Below are 23,684 nucleotides of genomic sequence, written 5' to 3' on the forward strand. Positions count from 1 at the left end.
AAATATACTTTACCCTTAAAAAAAAATATCATTTGAACTACAGCTTATTTATTTATTATTAACAGCATTATATAATTAAAATAATATATTATTTTTTATTAATATATAATCAATAATATTTTAAAATATAAACTACAAATATAATAATAAATTGGTTAATATAAATTAAAATTAGTAAATTATTAATATTTAATTTTCTTTTATTATTATTCGCTCAAAAAATTCCAAAAATTAAAATTCTAAAAAATTTTAGTCAAAATAATAATAGAAATAATATTACATGACGAGTAAATATTATAATTTTTTATCAATATTTAGTCAATAATAATTTATTATTATAAAAAAAATTTACACAAAAAATTATATAATTTATATTTATATTTTTTAAAATTTATATATATTAATAAAATTTATTTATTAAAAATAATTTAATATTTATAATAATCAAATAATAACAAAAAATATTAAAAATTACTTGTCCGCAGAGTTTCTCTAATAATAAATAAGCAATATAATAAAAGTTAAAAATGTCGTTAATAGCGGGGGAAGAAAAAGGGAGGTCCCACCAATGCGGAAGAGTTAGAGGAACATATTTCGAGCTGAGCTGCTTACTGCTTATAATCAACGTCAAATCCAATCCCACATTTCTGATTTCTCTCATTTCTTCTTCTCTTTATATTAATAATCATTCTACTTGCTAGCTGTTCTTGTTCTTCTTGTCGTTTGATTTTTATAATTAATTATGATGGGCAACCCAGGCGTACTTCCTGTGCTCTTCTTCTTTATCGCATTCAATCTCACTGTAGCTCATTCCCTTCCATTCATCGTCTTGCATGGTAAGTTCTTTTTCTTTCATCAACTTCACTTTTTAATCTTCTCCATCTCAATTATTTTATCTTTTCATCTTTGTCCTCAGCTTTACACTAATTTCGATTAATTTTTCTGTTGACTTCCTTTCTTTTGCTGAGAATTTTGTTAGGCTTCTCAATTGCTTCTTTGATGTTTGACTATTTTTTATTCTTTCTCTGTGTTTACTTAGTTTTCAATGGATTTTAGTCAACTTAGCTTCTTTTTTAAAACAAAAAATAGAAATCTTGGTTTATGATGGTTGCTTTTGTTGAAATCCATGATGAGTTGATGAGAATTGACTAAGGTAGGGTTCTTATTAGAAGATTAGGAATCTGGGAAGAAAAGGTAAAAAGTGTTATCACTATGTGATGGCATGCTACTAGGAAAAGCCTCTGATTAAAGATAAGAAACTATGCATTGAAAGAGAGGTTTTCTAATTAAAGTAATGGTAAGAAACACGGTAACTAAAGGAGCATGTCTGTCAATCCAAAAATGGTGGGGTTACTGTGTTGAAATGAGTTGCTGAATTGGAAATTCCCAATAGGACTTGATATCATGTGGTGTCAGTGCTGCAGTGTTACCTATCTTCTGGCAGGATCATAAAAAAGTGAAACTGTGGCTGTAATTTTGATCATACTGTGATTAGTGATTATAGTGATAAGACCATCATATTTCCCTTACAAGTGGCCATTTTGCCATAATTGATTATATTTCATGAGCAATTTAGACTAGTTCCAAGAGCTAATCCCAATATTAGGTGGCTCTTGATACCTAACACAATTTCATAGTCAATGCATATCATAACGCTTCCAAGGATAGCAGGAACAAATAAACCAATAAGTGTGATGTTACATAGTTGATTTAGTACTAGGTCAGTTTCCTTGGCGAGTTGACTGATTTTTATCTTTTAACTCTACGGTTTCATTGGGTAATTGTCATGGACCAACTGTCCTGCAGTCATGGCATGTAGGTGCTTGGTTGCACAAGGCGTTTTTCAGTTTAGGGCTTGGACCTATTGGATAAGTATTTAAATTGGTGTTGTTACACATGTAAGACATTGATGTTGTGTTTGAACTGTGTGTCAGGCATTGGAGATAGATGCAAGAATCATGGAATCGGAAACTTTGTTAAAGAACTAAGTGAATGGTCTGGAGCACAAGGATACTGCTTGTATGTTAATGCTAAATTTCTTGATCTTTATTATGGTCATATTTAAGCATTATATTTTCTGTTTGGTCGTAACTCATAAGTACTTCTCTAAGGGCCAAGTAATCATGGTCCTTATGTGCCACGGCCCACGGGTCTGCCATTATGAAAAATCTTTTTCAGTATGCCTAAAAATAATTGAGATAGAGGTTTCTGCAGATGTTTATCAACTTTTTTTTCCACCTAAGAAATGGATATTTTGCATGCTCAAACACAAACATTAAACTAGAGATGTAATGGATTCTTAATTAGCTATATGTACTTCATCTATCTGTAGAGAAATTGGAAATGGATCATGGGATTCTTGGACCATGCCCCTATTAAAACAGGTGACTCTTGATAGAATTCTTCCATTTTACAAACATTTGTAATCTGGCAATTTAATGACCTTATATTTTCTCTCTTTTCTTGCAGACATCTGTTGCCTGTGAGAAGGTGGTGAAGTTGTTTGGTAATTATCTGTCTCAGTAATTTTATCATGATTGGTTTTCAAATAAACATTTTTTTTGTCTATAGGTAAAGAAGATGAAAGAGCTTAGACAGGGTTACAACATTGTTGGACTTTCTCAGGTGAATGACTAGTGCTATGAAACCATCTTACCATTGACTATGCAATGGTTTCTTGTGTTGATATTTACTTTGATATCAATGTTGTAACTTTGTTGTTTTGTCGTGAAAACTTTGAAAAGACCCATGTCTTGGAAGATGCCATATTTTAATTGTATTTGCGTAACATTTAAATCTTGCAAGAATATAAATATTCACACACGCACGCACGCGCGCACACACACACACACAGGGCTCTAGTTCCGGATATTTTTTTTCGTTTTCCAATTCTACATGCAATATGGGGCTAGCTGGCCAAGATTGTCATGGACATAGTCATCAATATATGCGGCCTTAGAATTGGTAACAACAACATTGGTGGCAACTAAACCTTAGTCCCCATAATTAAATCTACTGCCTGATGTTGACCTAATAATCTTAGTGTGACATGAAGTTGTTACATAAATACTTCTGAACCTGATATTTCTTCCTTTGTGTTTTTCCGTGGTTTTCCTATATTGAATACATACTGGTTCTTTTGGTTCTCAGGGAAACTTGATCGGTAGAGGGCTTATTGAATTTTGTGAGGGAGGACCTCCTGTAAGAACTAACTTAAGAAGACATTTTGATATTCATTTCAATGGGCGATTTGTATCAACATTTCAATGTATTATACACTCTTTTTTTCATGTGATACAGGTAAAGAACTTTGTATCCCTTGGAGGTCCACATGCTGGCACTGCTTCTGTTCCATTGTGTGGAGTATGTGCTTGTTCTTGTGCTTAGAAATTCTTTGCTATTCCTTTATTTATCTTTTTTCAAGGGTGCATACACTTTGTAGAGAGCCTGTTCCACTACTTTACATAAATTATTTACTTTCTATATAGAAATGAAGACACTAATGTAATGTGCTTTTTCATTAAAAAGTGTAATAAACAAATTTACTGACTAGACACATAAAAACAGTTGCAAAATTATTTTTTTTACGGCATCAATATTGTAACAAATCAAGAAATTGCAAGTCTAGATATGCACACTCAAGGATTATGCATGCTTCCATGCATGCAGCTCTACCAACTTGCGGAGGAAGTTTGGCCTAATGCTGTGAATAGTTCTAGTCTAACAATTGGAACTTGAGTTCTATTGAGAAAAAGGCTTTCAAACAATTAAGCTCAATTATCTTAATCTTGTAAATGACAGTGTTGGGCTAACATTATGGTGTGTGTGTGTGTGTTTCCCTTTTTTTTTTTTTTGGCCAGTCTGAGTTTGTATGCACTCTTGTGGATAGTATCATCAAACTTGAGGTCTACAGCAAATTTGTGCAGGTTTTGAAGATTACTTTTCATTCTTGTTACTTTTTGGAGATGAAAAGTTTGGTTATCTAACTACCACTTCTGCTTCAAAAATCAAAATAGTTCCCTTCTGAAATTGGTTCCTGAAAACAAATAGCTTACTTCTCTTGTTTGTTTATCTGATGAGTCGATGTAGCAACATCTTGCTCCAAGTGGCTATGTTAAAATACCAACAGTGAGTATTAACATCTCCTTTTTCTTAAATGCTTCTTTTTGCATGTTATTTTTCTGCTTTTTCAATCTTAAAGTATTACAACCATTTATATGCTGCAGATCTTCGGATACAATTCTTTGCACTGCATCACGTTATATATTATGCAGTCTTATCCTGAATTGTGTTGATTGCATTCATTTTACCATAGTATCATCTAATATGTTTCCTTTCTGACACATCATGTTTAATTTGGTACACTTCAATGGTCAATGACTTACAAATAGAATGATTGAAAACATATTCTGTTCTTGTTTCTTTTATCAGGATATTTCTGACTATATTGAAGGCTGCAATTTTCTTCCAAAGCTTAATAATGAAATAAGTACTGAAAGGAATTCCACATACAAGCAACGATTTGCTAGCTTACAAAATTTAGTACTCATCATGGTGTGTTATCCAAACTATGTATTCTTCCTCTGAGCTATCATTAACATAGGGGTTATCCAATTTGCAACTGTGTCAATTTGACTGATCAGTTTTGCTGTCTTATCTGAATGGAAACCAGTTTGAGCAGGATACAATTTTAATACCAAAAGAAACAGCCTGGTTTGGTTACTATCCAGATGGGGCATTTCATCCTGTTTTGGCACCACAGCAGGTAATTTAAGCATTCCATATCTGTAGATTGTTATTGCAAGTGTTCCATAGCCAAATTTGTAGATGCTTTACTTCCTTCGATGGCTTTATGTGTAAATCTCTGCTTCCACCACTGTGAATGTTCTGGTACATATGCAGCATTAGTATGGAGATCACATTGATGGGGAAATGTACTTCGTGTGTTTTAACATGTAAAACAAAGTAATTAAAATGTTGAAGAAACAGCTTCTTGGATATAGGCATTTTGCATGTGTATCTTAAGAAAGGTTTAGGGTTTAGAACTTGGGAACAATTTGATGGCTGACCCCACCTAAAAGGATGAACCTTAGTAGTATGTAATATAAGGAAACATTTAAATCTGCCTGCAAGTTCAGTTGAATTGTATGGATAGTATAGGATTTTGCTACTAAGGTAGAAACTTTATTGAAAAACTAGAAATTTTAAGTTTTTAATGCATTCAATAAAGCTTTTTTCCCATTAGAATTATCAGAGGCATTTGAGAAAAAAAGATGATGCAGCAATGTTGTTTATATTTTACATAAGTAGTTTCTAATGAAATGGTTTTGTTTAAGGGAATTGCCAACATTCAAAGGGATGGCATGTTATATTATATTGGTTAATCTGCTTGGTCTTTGCACCATTTTTTGTTGTCGGTATCTGTGAAGGGTGTCTCATCCTGTTTTGTCTTCTCTATCCTGATAAAATTTCTTTTTCTATCAAAAAGGGTTTCTAATGACATGGTTATTTGATTGCATAAAATTGTTATCTATTTATCATGGTATAATTTTCACCACTTCACTTCCTTTTTGATGCATGCTACCAACCCAATTTTATCATTTCACAAATATTGGTGATATCAGTTTTCATATTCAGACATGTGATTTTCTTTATACAGACTAAGCTCTATATTGAAGACTGGATTGGCTTAAGAACTCTAGATGAAGCTGGGAAAGTTAAATTCATTAGTGTGTCAGGGGATCATCTTGGAATCTCAAGCAATGACATGAAAACTTACATAGTGCCATATTTGGAAGACCATAAATCAACAGTTTCAAGGCCAAAAATTGAAGAATCTTTATTTCATGTTTGGATTTCTTCCATCCGGATTTCTCTATTGAAGATGGTTGGGCTGAATCAAGACTTGAAATTATTCTTGAATTAACAGAAAACAAAAAGGGGTAAGTAAAAAAATGAAATAGCTATTAATCAGTGGATTGCAGTGCAAAACAATACTATATTTCTATCCTTATTACATGATATTTTGTAATTTTTCCTATTGTATTGTCAGTATTGATTATTATTCCAGAACTCTATTTTTCTGGCCTTGAATGCAAATTTGATCTCAAGTGAATATTTCTTTGTTGTATAATGAAGTAATTTACACTGTTATCTCTTATTTGTTTTATTATTTATTTCAGTTTTATCATTATTTTAGTATTCAGAGTTCAAACTGGTATATCTCCCCCCCGCCCTTTTTTCTTAATATATTTTATGGCAACCAACTTTCCCACTATGCCAATGTTCAGTATTTAAATGGCGTATGAACTTTGATTAAAAGATTAATTCGATTAAGTCCTGCCCGCATTTAATAAATATAGAAGAATTCATGAGTTTTATTTCATTTTTTTTTTATCTAATATCAAGATTGATAAATTATTTTGGCAATTTGTACGTAAAAACTTATATTCAAATGAGAAAAAATATAATGACACGAAAATACTATCAAGTATCATATTAAAATATGTATTTATGAACACTAATATATGTGCTTGATTAATTGATTTGCTTTATATATAAGTGATAAATCAAGGATTTTATATATATGCGTATGGTCATAAAACGATGGAAAAAAAAACTTGCATCGTATTTTCAAAACCTTTTCATTGTTGTCAAACTCTCGAGGTAATTCGCAAACTACGAATTTACGAGTTTAGATATGGAATCGAGTTGACTCGGGCATAGACTCTATCCTGAGTAAATTCGGCTAGACTTAGTCAAATTCGGACAAACTCGTGAGTCTAGACCGAGTTAGCGAATTTGTGTTTTTTTTTTTTCATTTTTACTCAAAAAAGTGTCATTTTGAAACTAAAAAAACACTTTTTTTATTAGGGTTACGATAACACTCCCAAATAATGAAAGAAAACTTACTCACAACTCACTCATCTGCGTCGTTTCTCTCAAGTCTCACTTTCTCCATGTTCTGCCGCAGTCGCCGTTCCTCGTCGAGCTGCCGTTGTTCATCTGCGTGGCTGCGTCTGCTATCTCTACTCTGATTTGCGCCATTGTCTTTGTGAATTTTTCCTGTGTTGCCCTCTGCTTTGCATTTCTTCACATCTCCACTATCCGCAACTCCATCGTGCTATCACCGTTCACGATTTCGACTACTTCTCCTACAGTCTTATCGCTGCTCTGGTTTGCATCGTTGTGAAATCCATGACTATTTGTCGCCGCCATCGTTTCGTGCTGCTGCTGCACCCTCACCACCGCTGCCTGCTGTACCCTTGTCTTCGATTTGCTATTGCTGGAACTTTGCCCCTTCTTTTCTTCTGTATCCTCTATTTTTTGTATGTCTTTTGCCCTTTCTTTGATCCTTTGCTTCTTGATTTAGTTTTTTTTTTTTTTTTGCTTTTTTAATTTTATTGCTTCTAATTTTAGCCTATTGCTTATCGTTTATATTAGATGGCCAGATGGTTCATCCATTCATGGCTGATTAGTAATTAATTATTTTTATTAGAGTTAATTTGATTATTTGATATTGTTCAATGTTCAATTAAAGATTTAGTATTACAGATTTAGAATTTTTAATTTTGTGTGTTCTATGTTGTATTTGTATAAGAATAATTATAGAGGATTTGAATGTGTATTTTAAAGTATTTGTTATAATGTATGCTATTATTTTAATTTATTATGTGCTTTAAGATTGATATTATTAATTTTGAAGAGTTAGAATTGAGTATATATATATAACAGGTGAACCCATACAAGTCTACGAATTAACTCGCGAGTCAAGTCTAGGTCAGCTCCACGAATTTACTTAGACTCTTTTGCAGCTTAACATAGCCATTTGTCATTAATCCAATTTAAATAGTTTATTTACCTATAGTTTAATGGAAAAACAATACACACGAGTCTGAAATTATAATGAAATAAAAAACAATAGAATGATATTTAACTAAAAGTACAAAAATCTTTCAGAAGCATGCATTAAGATTACTAACACGTTATATTTTTTTATAAGAATGCAAAATTACTTTATTACCGTTTATAAATTATAAAGAGAAATAATTCTAATTTTAAATCTAACTAAACATATTTTTCTAATATAAATTCAAGTGAAATAGATTTTAGGCCAGCATTCCCTAATTTTAAAACCCAGACTTGTAACAACTTCATAACTATGAATTATTTGTGCTTTAATTTGTAAACTTTTATACTTTGAAACCTTCAATATATCATAGAATGGAAACTAAAGTATCATTTAATATAATTAATTAAATACTAACTACTACAAATAAAACTAGAGTGAGACCCGCACAATACACGGAGAGGTAGATTATTTATACTATATAGTATATTTTAATAAATGTTATATTAAAAATATTTTAGAGAACATATTATAAATAGATTTTGAATTTATTTATTTTTAAAAAAGACATAGGTTATTTATATTAGAATTATATAAAACTGCATTTTCATTTTTTTCATTTTTCGATTTGCATTAATGGCTACACTTTGTCTTTTCTTGTAGTTTTTTTGTTTGTAAATTATTAAAAAAAATAAATGAATGAGAATGAAAAATATATAAAAATATTATATTAAATTTAAGAAAATTTTGACAATTAGTATGAGAGATTAAGAAATGAATAGTAGTAAGAGTCTTAATATGCATAAGTTGTAGAATATTTGAATATTTGTAACTGAAATTTTTTATAATTATTATTATTAGTACTTGATGTTTCAATTGAATAATAATAGATAAGAGTTTTTTGTTTTAATTTTTTAAAAACGTTTTACTAAATAGTGATTGGTTGATTGGTTGATTTTCATCTTTTACCAAGTCATTAGAATTGCTGATGTGGCATCATTAGTAAAGAAATGATGACTTAAACTCATTGTGAAGAGAGTTAGTATCAGCTTTTATATATTATATATATTAAATTTAAGAAATTTTTGACAATTAGTATGAGAGATTAAAAAATGAAGAGTAGTAAGAGTCTTAATATGTATAAGTTGTAGAATTTGAATATTTGTAACTGAAATTTTTTATAATTATTATTATTGACACTTTTAATGTATGTTTATTGCATTTAATTAGTACTTGATGTTTTAATGTTTCAATTAAATAATAATAGATAAGAGTTTTTTGTTTTAATTTTTTTAAAACATTTTACTAATACTAAATAGTGATTAGTTGATTTTCATTTTTGCCAAGTCATTAGAATTGCTGTTGTGGCATCATTAACAAAGAAAAGACTGCTTAAACTCATTGTGAAAAGAGTTGGTATCAGCTTTTATATATTATAAATAGATAGATAAATAGATAGATGTGCAAAAGATAAAATTTGGAGTTTGTAGTTACTTTGTCAATGCATTAAATGTCATCAAATCTTCATAAAAATTAAAAGAAGATTATAAAAATCTTAGAATGTGTTTAGTTTTGCGTTTTTATTTTATGTTTTTATTTTTAGTATGTTTATTTTAAAACGCAAACCAAACGCACTCCTAGTTTTAAGCCAAAATATTGGTATGGTTGGATTTTTGGTAAGCAAAAGATGTATCTTTTTATACTTTGTTGTAATAAAGGTTTAGTTTAATATTTGATTTTTGTTATAAAGTAAATTATATGTTACTATCCAAAATTAGAAACTTCTTATGTTGACTTGGTATATAACAAAACTATTCCCAGCATTACTTTCGGAGAGTTATGAGAAAATACATTAATCTCTATCACATGGCATCAAAGTTCTTCCTCCCACTACACTTGAATCAGGAAAAATATTTCTCCATTTAGGTGATTCTGGAACATATATTTTCCATCACTTAGGTAAGAAAATAATTGATTACTTTGTTTCTTCAATTATGTTCACAGTTTTTCTTTTTATGCTAAACTATGTTCTTACTTGATAAATGTTAAATGCTAAAGAAAATTCAATGTAGAAAGCTCACAACATAACCAAGTTTCATAGATTCTTTTAATTGAAATATTGATTTTGTTGAGATGCAGTTATCATGGAACCCTATAAAGGACAAGGCGGCATTCAGATGCTGCTAACTGCTGAACAAGAAGCACAACATATTGTTTCCAATGCAAGAAACTGTAAGATAAAAAAAATAAATAATAAAAAGTAAAAAGGGCATTTTTTATATCTTATTATAATTTTTAACAATATGAAATGAATGAATGTTGTTTTTAACTTCTTAGTGAGGAATAAAAGATTGAAGCAGGCAAAAGAAGAGGCTGAGAGGGAGGCAGCACAATATAGAGCTCAAATGGAAGAAGAATACCAAAAGTCAATCTCAGAGGTACTCAAAATATGACTATTGTGGTCTTAATTACCATTATGATATTTTGAAGATATTACCACAATACCAAGATTACAGTGATATGTTTCATTTTACAATCATTGTACAAAAAATTAATCATTCGTATAGAATAATATTAGAATATAAAATACATATTAAGATGAGCTAAATAATATATATATTTATATAGAAATATATAGCGACTGATTTCTTACGTGGACATAGCAATTTTAGAGATATGTTATGATATGTTATGATAACTATCATTATGCTAACTAGGATGGCTATACAATTTTGGAAATTAAAATATTTTTTTAATATTTGAAAATATTTTTTAATTTAAAAAATAAAAGTAAAAAGTGTTGCATTTGTGATTACATAACAGAATTTCTTTACTTGTATTTAGACAACTGGGAGCTCTGGATCCAATGTAAGAAAGCTTGAGGAAGAGACAGATGCAAAGATAAGAAATATAAAAAGATCAGCTTCAAAGGTCTCTTCAGAAATTGTTGATATGATGCTCAAGTATATTTCAAATGTTAAAGTGTAATTTCCCAAGGTTAGTCACTAACTACTCTTTCAACCATTTGATTAAGAGCTCATAGTGAATATGGGAAAATAAAATGAATCATGTTTAGTTTTAGAAAGCATTTTCTCTTGTTAATAAATTCGAACACAATGTGGTTTTAAGTTTTAACTTCTATATTTTGTTTTCATCACATCACTTTATCTTTTCCCAAAATTACATAATACAAGTTAATAATAACTGTCATATTTAGAATAAATAGTCACAACAATAGCATGATGATCATACTGTTTAGTTTTGAGATAAAAAAAAAAAAGAAAATCAACTTTAAGTAGTTAAAATAGTCAATTTTTTTATTATAAAATTATTTTTGTAATACTCATTTTTCAGAGGATTTAGAATTTAAAAAATTGACTTATGTTGGCTAAAAAAAATTGATTTCTTAGTTGAACTCCTCTCAGATATCTCTTTTTCAACTATTGTGTTGTGTTGTGTTGTAATTTCAGAAAAACTGCTGAAGAAAGATAACATAAGGAGTCATCACCAACAATAAAAGAGGCAAAGTCTGGAATGATCATTTGCTATTTTTCACCCTGGTTGCCATTATGTAAAGCCTTTGCCATGAAGCTCCTGCCTTGAACACTTTAACACTTGCAAAGTGGAAAAAAAAAAAAAAAAAGGCATTTTTATTTTCAATCATATTTAATACATTCCATGCTTAGTATAATATTTTCACACTCTATCATTACTCTTTATAAACAATTTATAATGAAAACACAATGATCTTATTTCGTTCTTATATATAGCACCAATTAAAATACTGTTATTATTGTTGTTCAACTTTAAACAATTGAGAGGAGCCGACAGCATCAAATAAAAGTTCTTCATTACAGTGCCAGAAAAAAATTCTTCATTCAATCTCCATTATTATCCTTCATAACCACCTTTAGGGGCAACAAATACTAGTTCATTAATTATCGAATCAAATATTAATTTCATTATTTAATACCTGAATATTTTAACCATGAATTCAAATCAATTTTAATATCTTACAAGTGTATTGCATCAAGTCCTAATAGTAATCTTTAAGAGTCTAAGATTTGACACAATCTCTATATCAATGCAAAACATAACACCAGACAAAAAATGAAATTTATTTATGTTTTTAATGCACATATTCCAAACTGATTATGATTTTTTCTAAAGGTGAAACAATATCAAGTTGTTATAACTTAAGACAAACCACTAAATGTTATTCAAGAAGAGGTTGGGCAAAATTATTCAAACCATTTGAATAATTTCCAAATACATGGAATTTTCAATGCATCAATTTATTGAAAACAATATGCATTTTGAGATGGAGAAACTAGATTGAAGGTGCCAAACCCAAAAGGTGATATCATTAATGCATTCCATTAAAATAAATTGAACCTAACCTTTCATAAAATACTTCAAAAAAGTTCTAAATTTATAATTATACAGAACATGTCAGGATAATAATAATACAAAAGGGCCCAGGAAAAAAAAAGGAAAAAACATAACCGCTAAAATTTATATCATTTTTCCTATCTGATGCAGTCATGCAACCATGGTGTAAAAAAGATTGATACAAAAGGGGAAGAAATACATCTCAAATAAAGAACTGTTTTTGACTAAGCAGTTCCAAGGGACTTAAAAGATAGATGAACCTGCAATTTAGGTCTTTTTTTTGCTTCACTTACATCAAATTCAGATTCAGCCAGCTAGCAGTGTTCTCATGGCATTGTTGAGCAGTTCGTATACATGTGAGAAACACCAGAGAAGTCCAATTTTACTTTGAGGAGGATTTTGTAACAGAATAGATGAATTTGATCTACGCTGTATGCTCAATTTGGTGATACTCAAGGTTGCGAAGAACTATTCTGGCAAAGATTTTCGCTTCGAGTGGAGCTGTGGCAGCAGCAGCCGCGCCACGAAGAACTCTTGCTGCTCCTGCATTCTGCATGAGGCTGGCATGGTGAATGGCGTGTCTTCCCCCAGGAATTGTAAACTGCAATCGAAAAAAAGTACAATTTCGTCAAAAATCAGAAATCAAAATAACTTGAAATACAGATAATATCAAAGTGTTGACTGTCGATTTGCGCTGAGTATGGGACTTATGAGGGTGTTTCAGTTACCTGGAGAAGAGCAAATGCTGCACAAGTCTTGAGTATAGATGATGGATTCCGCAGCATGGTGACAAATCTTCCGATTTCAGCACCACTAAATAACCAAAAAATAAAAATAAAAATTAATAAGTTAGATATCCCAAGCATGAAAGAAGTTAAATTTGCATGCAGTTTTGCATTATAAAAGGGTAAATTACACTAACCTCCCAAGGTTTGTCAATACTACAAAACAAACCCTTGATATGTCAAGATGTCATGTTTTTCAAGATATAAATGCTATCAATTTTAGTTCACATAAATTTTAGGGAAGATTTTACAAATAGAAGGGTGTCTATGTAATATGACCTACTCTCAAGGGATGTTATTGTAATTTATCCTTGAAAAGAGAATGCTGGTAGGAAAGAGAGAAAAACCTGCATCTCAGATGTCCTGCTTCCTGTATTCGAGCGCCTTCAGTAACCTGGGATAATGCTGCGGGAGCCGATGATGCTGCAGCAGCTGTGAATGCTTGTGGATCCGAAAACATAAGGACAAAGGTTTCAATGTTTTTTAAGGCCATCCTTCTTGCCCCATCCAAGCTCACGCTCTTAGAAATACCTTCCGAACCCGTGCCTACTAAAGCAAACTCATCCATTCTGCAAAATGCACCATCATCTCAGATAAGATACACAAAGGGGTTTCTTGTATCCAAGTTAATAGGTTAAATAATTGGTTGTAACAGTAAAGAATACGTTACATTCACTTCACATATTTGTTCAACTAACAAAGGTAGGAGGAGAAAAGCCATGGCTACCGGTAACATATTAGTTCGGCATCTTTGTAATTGTAACTTAAAACGAAACTACAACTAGATGTAGATACCGATTGATGGAAGAGTACTAAACAATCATCTACTGACCTGATTATTCATATACTGGCATTTCCTCCATAATTGGATGAACACTTTGTTAACATGGGCAAAATTCAATTAACATAAACAAATAGATAGACAACAAATACCAATATTCCAACATTGATTCTGTATCTCGTTTGACTAGTCAAATAAACAATATATTTCTGCAATCAACCACTTGAAACGTGAACAGAAAACGACATTCACATGGAAAGGAAAGAATGGGAGCATTCCACTCCTATCAAACAAAGGAGACGGGAAAGGGGGAATAATCAAATTACCTTCCATCGAACATGTAAGCCAATGCCAAGGCAGCCATGAACCGTGCCATCTTCGAAACTGATGAAGAACACAGATCCACAAGTGCAGAAACTCCTCCTTCCTCTACTATTCGTAAAGCATTACCAGGGTTGAAAGCAAGATTCCACAGTGCTCCTGCGGCAGTTTCATGAACATCCTGAAAGCAGAAGTGGCATGGATTTGATCATGATTTTACATATATAAAAAAAAAGTCGTAAAAGCATATAAAATGTTTGACATTGATAATCAAGGAAATAAATTACCTCTGCTTCAGACCTTGCAAGAGCAATCAAAGGTGCAACACCACCTTCACGTCCAATGGCAATGCTAAAAGCAAAGACGACCAGTAATTAAGGTAAGCATAATGTAGCGTGGAGATAATGAAACAATGGAATAACCACATGAGCACTTTTATAGATGCTACATCTAAATGAATTTCAATTTGTTCCAATCCCGTAGATGTTATTCAAAATCAGTGATGGAGGACAAAGAAAGATGTAACAGTTACAGTTTTTAAGAGTGAAACAAATGTAATAAAGCTTGCATGGTAGATTTAGAATCAGATAGTTATGAAATATAAGGCAATAAGTCAACAAAGTATATTAAAAGTGGCAAACATCATATTCCAAGATGCATGAATTTATTATGTATCTCATTGTGAGGATTTTGATTTCAACTATGAATGAGACAGGATTATAAATTCGAGCTTACGAAAGCAGGTAGATGATTCCAATACCCTCAATATTTTCTATTAAAAAAAAAAAAAAGAAACTGAGGGATAATGGAGAATAATTTAGAAAGGACCACAAAAAATTTCTCTGGAACAACAGAGCATGAAGGATAAAAATAGGTTATAACTTTCTTAAAGAATGTCTTAAGAATCAAGATTCAAGATATCAATACTATCAGGATAAAATTATAAATAGAACTCTTTCATTACCTATTGGCCTCGGAGACTGATAATCCCCAGAGAGCACCAGCAGCCCTTTCTTGAAGTCCAGGAGAGGCATTAGAACAAGATTGCGCAAGAGCAACCTACATAAACCACAACGTTGAAGCATCAAAATATTAGAACTTTTATTTTTTTAGGGATAGAAGAAGAGTATCACTGCAACAGAGAGGAGAGTAATACAAGGAAACAGCAGATAAGAAATCCTCTATACAAGTGAAAAAATACGATCAAAAGAAGTGAAACTTTCTAATCCCTCAACATGTCTGAGGAAAGTCCTCTAAAAAGATCATGAGTGAAAAGGTGAGCTCTACAAATAGATGCCAAATGTCAAATCATATCACATAAAACTTGCATGTCCGAAAAAAAACTTGCATGTCCGAAAATTTATCATCGAAGGTTGCATGAATTGCACTCCAACCAAATATTTCAAAACAACACAACATTTTAGCCACCGAAAAAGTAATGATATGGCAAAAATAAGTCAAAAGGGACCCATAAATTTTCATTTTTTATTTTCAAAAACATGATTTTATTCATCTCAAAAGCCACCGATAATTAACTTGAAAACTGGTTGACAAACTTGATCAACAATCTAGACAAATATTAATAAACAATGCATACTCACAACGTCCCCAAATATTCGATTAGCTTCAATTTTCCATTAAGTTGTCAAAATCAATTGAAAATTCACTGATATTATATAAAGTATCATAATTAATTCAGATAAATTCAAAATTTGAGTCACAAAAGACAATCTTCATCCAATAAAATTTCTTGACATAAATTTTCATCAATTATGGATGATGGAAACCACCTTTTCAAATGATTTGGTAAATTGTGGGGAAACAAAAGGTAATACCATTAAAAGATTACTATTTGAAAAGAAATACAATACTAACCTACGTGGAAGCCCATGTTCTCATTAAAAATGGAAATAGAATTCCAGACCCCAGTGATTAAGCAACAATGAGTAAAATTTAAAAAGAAACAATGTTGAAATAGTTATTTTTTCAACTTCGGGGTAACAAAAAAAGGGCATTGAATCTTCTTTCTTTGAAGCATTCAGCAGGTTTCAGAACTTTATCTGAAAAAAGAAAATTTCTCTATTGTTTGATAAGTAGGTCAAATCGCAGTGTCCCAGCAACAATACAGTAATTTGGTTCTGTTAGCTTTGCCTAAAAAGTTCAATATATATTTGTAGGTAAATCATGACACTTCAGTTGAAGCATACATAAGCAATGTATCGATGTCCCATGCGTAGTCTTCCTCAAAATAAATTTCAAATTTCATTTTGTTGCAACAGGAAAACTCTATCTTACAATGCATATTAATAACTACCACTATAAGGCATTCCGTGTTGCCTTCTACCTAAGTACTTGAAACAAGAAAACAAAAAACAGATTGATGCTTAATTATTCTATTAATTTCAGTATTTCCGTATGTTCCGAGACCATCAAAATGCTTTGAATTATCATCTATAACATGAAAATGTGATAAGATCCTGCAATTTACTTAGTAAGTCTGACATTATGTAAGTGTATACCAAAATGGCATTTATAATCATTTGAGCAGCCCTACACCTTTGAGCTAGCTTTGTGGGTGAAATTAGGTGGGTATAAGTCTATCATTCTATCCTACAATCAAAATTAGGCCATTCACAAATATCCAATCCTACAGGTTTTGTGATCCACAAGTGTCTTCAGTCTTGGACAACCCTCCCTCTGGCCTAAGTTCTAAGGTGGAGTTACACATTACACATAGATCTCAAGAGTATACTGTATTAAATTACATTGCAATTAAAGCTATTAGCAGCGAAAGGCAGTAATAAAATAAATTTGTGTCGCTCTTTGGTGTATTTGGTTGAAAAGGAATTTTGGGATTTTCAATGATTCCTTCTCAACTATTGATTTCATTTAAAATAGGACTACCTTTTTGGCCTCAGAACATGGTCTATTCAAGGGATTGGTATGCATTATTAGTTAATACATGGTCATGACTCATGTCGGTTAGGTTTGAGCTATATATTATGTATTTGTGCATTATGAGAGGGTGTCTCATCCTCTTCTATACATTCTTCACTATTTTAACAAAATTTCATTTTCTATTAAAAATTAGAGATATACACTTGACAACAAGAGCATTCTCTATAGCTGCAGAGGTGTCTAAAGCCTTCTATAGATTGCCTATTCAATCCAAGATTTAAACCCAGCAAATAACCCAACATGATGTGGCCACCCCTCTGAGTTGATGCGTCTCAATCTGGAATCTCAGATTGCTAGATTAATTCTGTCATTACAGCCATCATTGATATTTGGAAACTCCATTGATAGTTGCATGTCTTTTCTCCTTCCTAGTAATGCAATTCTCCAAAGGCTTGTTCAGGCTGACAACCGTTCTAGCTTCCTCGATTAATATTCAGACACACCTTAAGTTCCTCGCTAATCTTCAATGGAGATTAGTTTGTATTATTAAGGGTTTAATTGTAACAAGCTTTAAAGCTTAGTAAGCTTTAGCTTCAGGGGGAGTGTTGGAATAAAGAAGATATCATATAATATCTCTACCATATGGATTAAGAGTGGTACTGCTATAAATAGGGATTAGGATATTGTATATTGGAAAACATCAGATTATAAACATATCAATATATTTATAGTCATTATTCTCTCTTTTCCTCCTCTCCAATCTAGTCCCACAATCTTAACAGAAAATATTAAGCTAAACAAGGAACAACACATACCAAAGCCTGAACTCCACCAGCTGCTGCGATGGCTTCCCTGTTTCTATCATCAAATGACAAATTCCAAAGGGCACCAGCAGCTTCTTGCCTGTAATAATATAGACACGGAAAAAACTTCTTATTAAGAGAGGAATGGATTTAGCTTTTTCTCCGCAAACTCTTTACACATTTAAAAAAAAAAAGAGCACCCTGGTGCACATGCATCCTGTGATAACGCAGGGTCCGGGGGAAGGAGCGCACCCAGGGTGCAATATACGCAGCCTAACCTGATAATTACATGAGAGAGAGAGAGAGAGAGAGAGAGAGAGAGAGAGAGAGAGAGAGAGAGAGAGAGAGGCTTCCCCACAATGTGGGGCACTCAAGCTGATTGGCCAATTAATTCATGGCAAAATATTTAAAAGTAGTAATTATAAAGCTATTAAATAACCTTTTCTTCTATTAAGGGAGAGACTGCAGCTCTTAGTTCTATAAGGCAAAGATGCAAATTTCAAGTTTGCAGTGGCATTAAAATTAACCCTCGACAACATTTTCTATTAAGTTAAGCAAAATTTCCATTTAGATTGATTTACAAACGAAATGCTTTTCTTGCATTCTATCTCTACCACTCCTTCCTTTTTCCATTTAATCCCGTTTTCACCAAACAATGTACAATAACACAGATTTCAGGAACTATTAGAAGATTACCTGACGCCCTCATGTGGAGATCGTGTAAGTTGAACAAGTGCCTCAAGAGCACCTGCTTCTTGTCCAACAGCAGCATTGTTACTATTGCTATCTCCATGAGCAGCTAAATTAGCCAATGCACGAGCAGCCTAACATGTATAAGAAGCAACATTAATTATTGAACCCCAATTTTATCATATTCCCCTATATGGAAAGGATAAGAATTGACAAAACATACAACCGAAGAATCAATATTTATTTAGTGTTCATCTTGGCTTATATTACCAAGACAAATGGCATAGAGAATGGCATAAAGCACCCCTTAACTAGATTGATCATCATTACTGTTTGTCAGATCCTTACTAAGACATCCTATCCTTGTTTTGCAATTTGCTCGTGACCATTGACCAGAATAAGCACCATTTAAAACACAATTAGATTACTAATTAAAAAAAAATACCATAAGTTCCAAGCTTTATTTGGTAGGCATAATATACCTAATAAAGTAGTTTCAACAATTTTGGCAATTGATAGGCGATGCCCAAAAAATAGAAAGTACTAAGTAGTACCTGCTCTTGCACGCCCTCAAATTTGCAGTTACGAGCAAGCATCACTAAAGCATGCACACCACCTGCCAATGCAACCTCTGTACTACACTTGTCATCAGCCGCTAAATTAGCCAATGCACCGGCTGCACGTTCCTGGAAAGGCAAAATTAAGTTATCAACCAACTGCTATATGCAATCATAAAATAGCAACCTCTATTGCTATAAATTAGAAGATAATATGAAAAGCAGTTAACATGCTCATAATCATAAAATTAAATAAACATACCAAAACTCCATCTCCACTAGAGGACCATTTGAATATAAGATCCACTAAAGCTTTTATTCCACCTGCTTCCGCAATGGCACCCTGTGATGGAAGCCTCATTCAGTTTTCACATTAAGCTTTAAGCATTAAATTAAAAAAATGAGAAAGCAAATCATATTCAGAATCCAACCTTGTGCTCTTCTCCTACAGAGAGATTCCACAACCCTCCAGCAGCCTCTTCAGCCACCAGCTTGTTCATTGACCTAGCCAAACCAGCGAGAATCTCAATCCCACCCTCTTCAGCAACAGCTTTGGCCACATTGGCATTGACAGACAAATTTGCAATTGCCTACAAATGTAGACCGTTTGGAGATATAAGTACAAACACATCGGTTATGCATGTATCAATTAATCTTGCATCAGATGCAAGTAAAAACTACTAGAACTGTTCAAAAGGATCATCTGTACACAAAAGGGACCAGTGACTACCTTAGCTGCCTCAGATTGAAGCCCTTCCCTCCAAGATTTTGCTAAGCCAAGAAGGAGCCTTATGCCACCATCTCGCATAACTGCTTCAGCCCTTCCACAATCTATGCTAGCATTTTCATCATCAATCACGACAAAAGTTGCAAGGCCCGTAGCTGCCCTCTCTTGAACATCCTCTTGAGAACTCTGCATTAGACTAAGTAAGAGTGCTCCGCCTTGTTCAACCCAGAAATTATCAAGACCCTGTTGAGGGCTCTCAGCAGATCTCAGTAGTGTATGGGACAGCATCCATTCAAGCCAAGGTATAATTTCATTAAGGTCCTTATCATTATTCTTCGAACTCCTCCAGTCCAAAAAGACATTCTTTCCTTTCTTTGTACTATCAAAAAATAAAGAAGCTAGTCCTTCAAAAATATTGGTAAAAAGGGAAATTAATAACTTGTTTTTATATTTACTAGCGGAGAAGCTAGTGTCTTCTTCGAGGATTGGACAATTCAAAGCACACAAAACCCTCAAGCTATGCGATAAGGATAACAACCTTGCAACAGCAGATGGACTAATATCAGTTCTCGAAACATCTAATCCAATCAGGTTAGGAAGCTTATGCCAAAGATGGGAAACAACACCCCACTTCATACTTGATGTGCCCGCAACAGAAAGGAAATGAACCGACATCACATTCCCCAATGCAAGCTCATCAACATTCAAACAATCAATGAACCCAATATCAGTCAACTTTGGACAATGCTTAGCCAATGCATTAATAGCATCTGCATTTACATCTCTGATACCTGAAAGCCTAAGTTTACTAAGTCTAGGACAGCAATGAGCTATTGCCTTAATAGCATCACTACTTATTCTCTCGCAGAAATCAGGTCCAAGCTGAAGACTCTCAAGTAACTCATGCCGGGCAGCAATCACCGAAAGAGTTGCATCAGTAATTTTCCTGCAATAGTCACCACTTAACTCACACAAGTTCCTAGCTCGAAGATGGATTATGGCATCAGCAGACTCTGCCCCACGAAACCTTAGCTTCTGAAGATGCACACACCTCGGAGCAAGTGAAGATGCCATATTAGCATCAAACCTGTGGGAACGAAGATCCAACGTGTTCCACAAACACTGCGAGCTGCCAAGAGTCCTCCATGTCCTACAAGTCGACGATAAGCTAGCACGGTCCCTATAACTCAGACATGACAACAGCTGAATCACTGTATCATCAGGTAAGCTCCTCCAATCAACCGTCCCTGGCAGTTCCAAATCCAAAACCTCATCTCGAATCTCAGGACAACTTGAAGCTACAACATCATTCCCTTTGCTTTTCCTTGCCACCTTCCTCCTCACTCTTCGACTCATCTCAAACCAAGAAAATCACAGCAACATAGACACCAACAACACCTTCAAATCCAAAAAACAAATCTCAAAAACCAGTAGAGAGAACAATTCACAAACACATCATCAGCATCAAACACTAAAAGCCAAATCCAACAACCATTGAACAAAACACAAATCAACCTTACCACCTAGAAAACCCTAGTAACCTCCATCAAAGTGACCAAATTGCAACACATAACACAAACCATCAAGTAAAAACCCCACAGCAGCAAAAACAACACAACTCCAGATTAAAACAAAGAAAATCCAGAATCTATATCATAGAAACAACACCAAAAAAATGCTCTTTTTTATTGTTGTACCAAACCTGTGAGCTGAGGCTCAGGCTATGCGGTCATCGTTGGAGCTTGGAAACAGAAATCAGATGCATTTGAAGGGATTTACGATGAACCCCAGAAAGGGGGAAAGAGCAGTGAGAGAAAATGAAACTAAGCTTAAATAGGGTGTCAGAAAGAGAATTGAGAAAGGGAAAACGCAAAGACCCTGAAGAAAAGGATTGTGGGGTTATGTATGTTGGAGAGTTGTGAGAGAAGAATAGGGATTTTGAGAAAGAGAGAGAGAAAGAGAGACGTAGCAGAGACGAGAAGAGAATTACAGCATTGAAGGGAAAGAGAGAGAGAAAGAAAGAGAGAGGAGAAAGATTGATGGTTTGGGAGAAGAGAACCAACAACGCTGTGAAACTCCAGCTCATATAATCGGCATCTTGTGTTACATATATATATCATCATAATTTGTATTTGATTTTTATATAAGATTTAAGTAGGATTAAAAAAATATTTATAAAATATCCATTAAACAAATTTATTTTTATTTTTGATATGAAATTATTTTTTTGTCATGTGAATTCTTTTTTTAATTGGTAAGACTTGTAAATTGATATATAGTTGATTAATTGTTTGTATTTTGTGCTATTGTGGTGATATTTAATTGCATATTTATGTAAAACATTGGCTAATTTTTTGGATATGACACCTAGTTTGGTGTAACGCTGAGTTAGGGATGTTTTACATTGTTGTGACGGCAGTTAGTTGATGGAAAGAAATCGGACGGTCCGATTTTTTGAAGGTGAGAGGGGATACAAATCGAACCGTCTGATTTGTGTTGGGTAGACATTTTGTTTGCAAAGAAATTGAACCCACCAATTTCTAGGCTGCAGGAATAAATTTTTGTTGGACAATGAAATCGGATCCACCGATTTCTCGCAAAAAAAAATTGGCAGGGTCGTGCCACTAATCTGACTGTCCAATTTAAGTTTTCAAAAAAAAATTGAACCATTAGGAAAGCGGTCGGATGGTTCGATTTCAGTTTTATATATACCAACTCCATAACCGAGCTATCCACTTCATCTTCTTCTTCTCACACTCTTCTCTTCAAGTCTCTGAAGCTTGTCTCTGCTCTTTCTCTTTTTCTCTATTATCATGGATGATAGAGTGATGTTAAAAGTGTATTATCATGGTCAAATTTTATTACAAACATATGAAGGATTGAAATTGTATGTGAAAATTCATTAAATATTATAATTCCATTCACATTGTTATTTGAAGAATTAAAAGGTGTGATTTGTGAGAAGATGGATTCTCAAATATATAGGAGAATGTCGTGTATTCAGTACAGATATCCTATATCTGTATTTGGCGGGTTCGTTCAATTTCAAACGAAATACGTGATCAATGAAGCGAGCATGCAAGAAATGTTTTCAGTGTATCTTGAAAGTCGGTCCCGAATATCGTTCATCAAACTGTATATTGAGTTCGAGCAATCTGCAGCGGACCGAGATATTGAATTAGAAGATTACAACAGTGATAGCGAGAAAGAGTTTGAAAGTAACTATGAGGTCGTTGATCCGGATGTAGATGAAGATCAAAGCTGACGATGCTATGGCGGCAGATGTGGCAGATGTGGCAAATGCACTAGCAAACCAGTAGCCGTTTGAGGAGCCGACTTTCATGCCGTCATTGAATTTGGAGGTCATGCATGCACCGGAGTTTCCTCAATATATAAATGCAGGTATGTAATCATTTTAAACTATGATTTATACATAGGTTTTGAGTTTGAGACAAATATTTAAGGCAACGGTAAATAGGTAAAATATAGCATATGATTAGTAATTGTTTAGTTTTTAATTATCAAGTAAACATGTATGTTGAGGAATTTAGTATTTCGCATTTTTGTGTGATTATTAATTTATTAAATAGTATTTAATGACCCAATTAATTAATTTATTAACTTTTGCATGATTTATTCTTGATATATGGATCATAGATAGATTTTATTAATGAGACATGTATTTAAGAATTATTTATGAAAATATAAATTTTGATGCGTGATTGCAGCAGAGCTTCCTATTATGACGGATGGTGAATTTACCGTTGGAATAAAATTAGTTCTAGGGAGGCAATAATTAAAGTGATGAAAGATTATACCATCTGTAGAGGTGTAGATTATTGGGTGCATGAGTCAGAACCGACGACATTCTATGCTAAATG

General features: G+C 32.9%; 3 protein-coding genes across 3 annotated transcripts; 2 read left to right on the forward strand and 1 right to left on the reverse strand.

The window, feature by feature from the left end:
* The first annotated feature begins 581 nt into the window (after nucleotides 1–581).
* On the forward strand, nucleotides 582–6,153 carry LOC107637240 (uncharacterized). The gene is made up of 12 exons (XM_088485315.1): nucleotides 582–836; nucleotides 1,935–2,019; nucleotides 2,333–2,384; nucleotides 2,470–2,490; nucleotides 2,572–2,625; nucleotides 3,151–3,201; nucleotides 3,301–3,363; nucleotides 3,861–3,926; nucleotides 4,090–4,128; nucleotides 4,432–4,554; nucleotides 4,673–4,765; nucleotides 5,660–6,153. Exons 1-12 carry the CDS (start codon nucleotides 743–745, stop codon nucleotides 5,924–5,926), a joined length of 1,008 nt encoding a protein of 335 aa, XP_088341441.1. The 5' UTR covers nucleotides 582–742; the 3' UTR covers nucleotides 5,927–6,153.
* Nucleotides 6,154–9,993: 3,840 nt separating this feature from the next.
* LOC107637241 (V-type proton ATPase subunit G-like) lies at nucleotides 9,994–11,431 on the forward strand. The gene is made up of 4 exons (XM_016340675.2): nucleotides 9,994–10,081; nucleotides 10,187–10,287; nucleotides 10,694–10,846; nucleotides 11,320–11,431. Exons 1-3 carry the CDS (start codon nucleotides 9,994–9,996, stop codon nucleotides 10,835–10,837), a joined length of 333 nt encoding a protein of 110 aa, XP_016196161.1. The 3' UTR covers nucleotides 10,838–10,846; nucleotides 11,320–11,431.
* Nucleotides 11,432–12,228: 797 nt separating this feature from the next.
* On the reverse strand, nucleotides 12,229–21,898 carry LOC107635273 (protein ARABIDILLO 1). The gene is made up of 13 exons (XM_016338699.3): nucleotides 21,506–21,898; nucleotides 19,807–21,201; nucleotides 19,508–19,666; nucleotides 19,339–19,419; nucleotides 19,074–19,205; nucleotides 18,526–18,653; nucleotides 17,842–17,929; nucleotides 15,093–15,187; nucleotides 14,416–14,479; nucleotides 14,134–14,309; nucleotides 13,374–13,595; nucleotides 12,970–13,054; nucleotides 12,229–12,842 (listed from the first exon to the last, which is right to left on the reverse strand). The coding sequence occupies exons 2-13, from the start codon at nucleotides 21,157–21,159 to the stop codon at nucleotides 12,666–12,668; spliced, it is 2,760 nt and encodes a 919-aa protein (XP_016194185.1). The 5' UTR covers nucleotides 21,160–21,201; nucleotides 21,506–21,898; the 3' UTR covers nucleotides 12,229–12,665.
* Between the last annotated feature and the right edge of the window lie 1,786 nt (nucleotides 21,899–23,684).

Source organism: Arachis ipaensis, chromosome B4 (genome assembly GCF_059453495.1).
Source record: "Arachis ipaensis isolate K30076 ecotype BB chromosome B4, ASM5945349v1, whole genome shotgun sequence".
In the NCBI taxonomy this organism is placed as follows: Eukaryota; Viridiplantae; Streptophyta; class Magnoliopsida; order Fabales; family Fabaceae; genus Arachis; species Arachis ipaensis.

What these genes read in the sequence shown, in the direction of transcription:
- LOC107635273 (XM_016338699.3), bottom strand. Translation starts at nt 21,159, where the DNA reads ATGAGTCGAAGAGTGAGGAGGAAGGTGGCAAGGAAAAGCAAAGGGAAT. An exon ending in CTGGTGGAGTTCAGGCTTTG is followed by an intron (nt 15,188 to 17,841) that starts GTATGTGTTGTT and finishes TGGTTTATGTAG; the next exon opens with GTTGCTCTTGCGCAATCTTG. An exon ending in CAGCATTTGCTCTTCTCCAG is followed by an intron (nt 12,843 to 12,969) that starts GTAACTGAAACA and finishes TTTCGATTGCAG; the next exon opens with TTTACAATTCCTGGGGGAAG.
- LOC107637241 (XM_016340675.2), top strand. Translation starts at nt 9,994, where the DNA reads ATGGAACCCTATAAAGGACAAGGCGGCATTCAGATGCTGCTAACTGCT. An exon ending in TGTTTCCAATGCAAGAAACT is followed by an intron (nt 10,082 to 10,186) that starts GTAAGATAAAAA and finishes TTAACTTCTTAG; the next exon opens with TGAGGAATAAAAGATTGAAG. An exon ending in ACCAAAAGTCAATCTCAGAG is followed by an intron (nt 10,288 to 10,693) that starts GTACTCAAAATA and finishes ACTTGTATTTAG; the next exon opens with ACAACTGGGAGCTCTGGATC.
- LOC107637240 (XM_088485315.1), top strand. Translation starts at nt 743, where the DNA reads ATGATGGGCAACCCAGGCGTACTTCCTGTGCTCTTCTTCTTTATCGCA. An exon ending in ACATTGTTGGACTTTCTCAG is followed by an intron (nt 2,626 to 3,150) that starts GTGAATGACTAG and finishes TTTGGTTCTCAG; the next exon opens with GGAAACTTGATCGGTAGAGG. An exon ending in AAAATTTAGTACTCATCATG is followed by an intron (nt 4,555 to 4,672) that starts GTGTGTTATCCA and finishes AATGGAAACCAG; the next exon opens with TTTGAGCAGGATACAATTTT.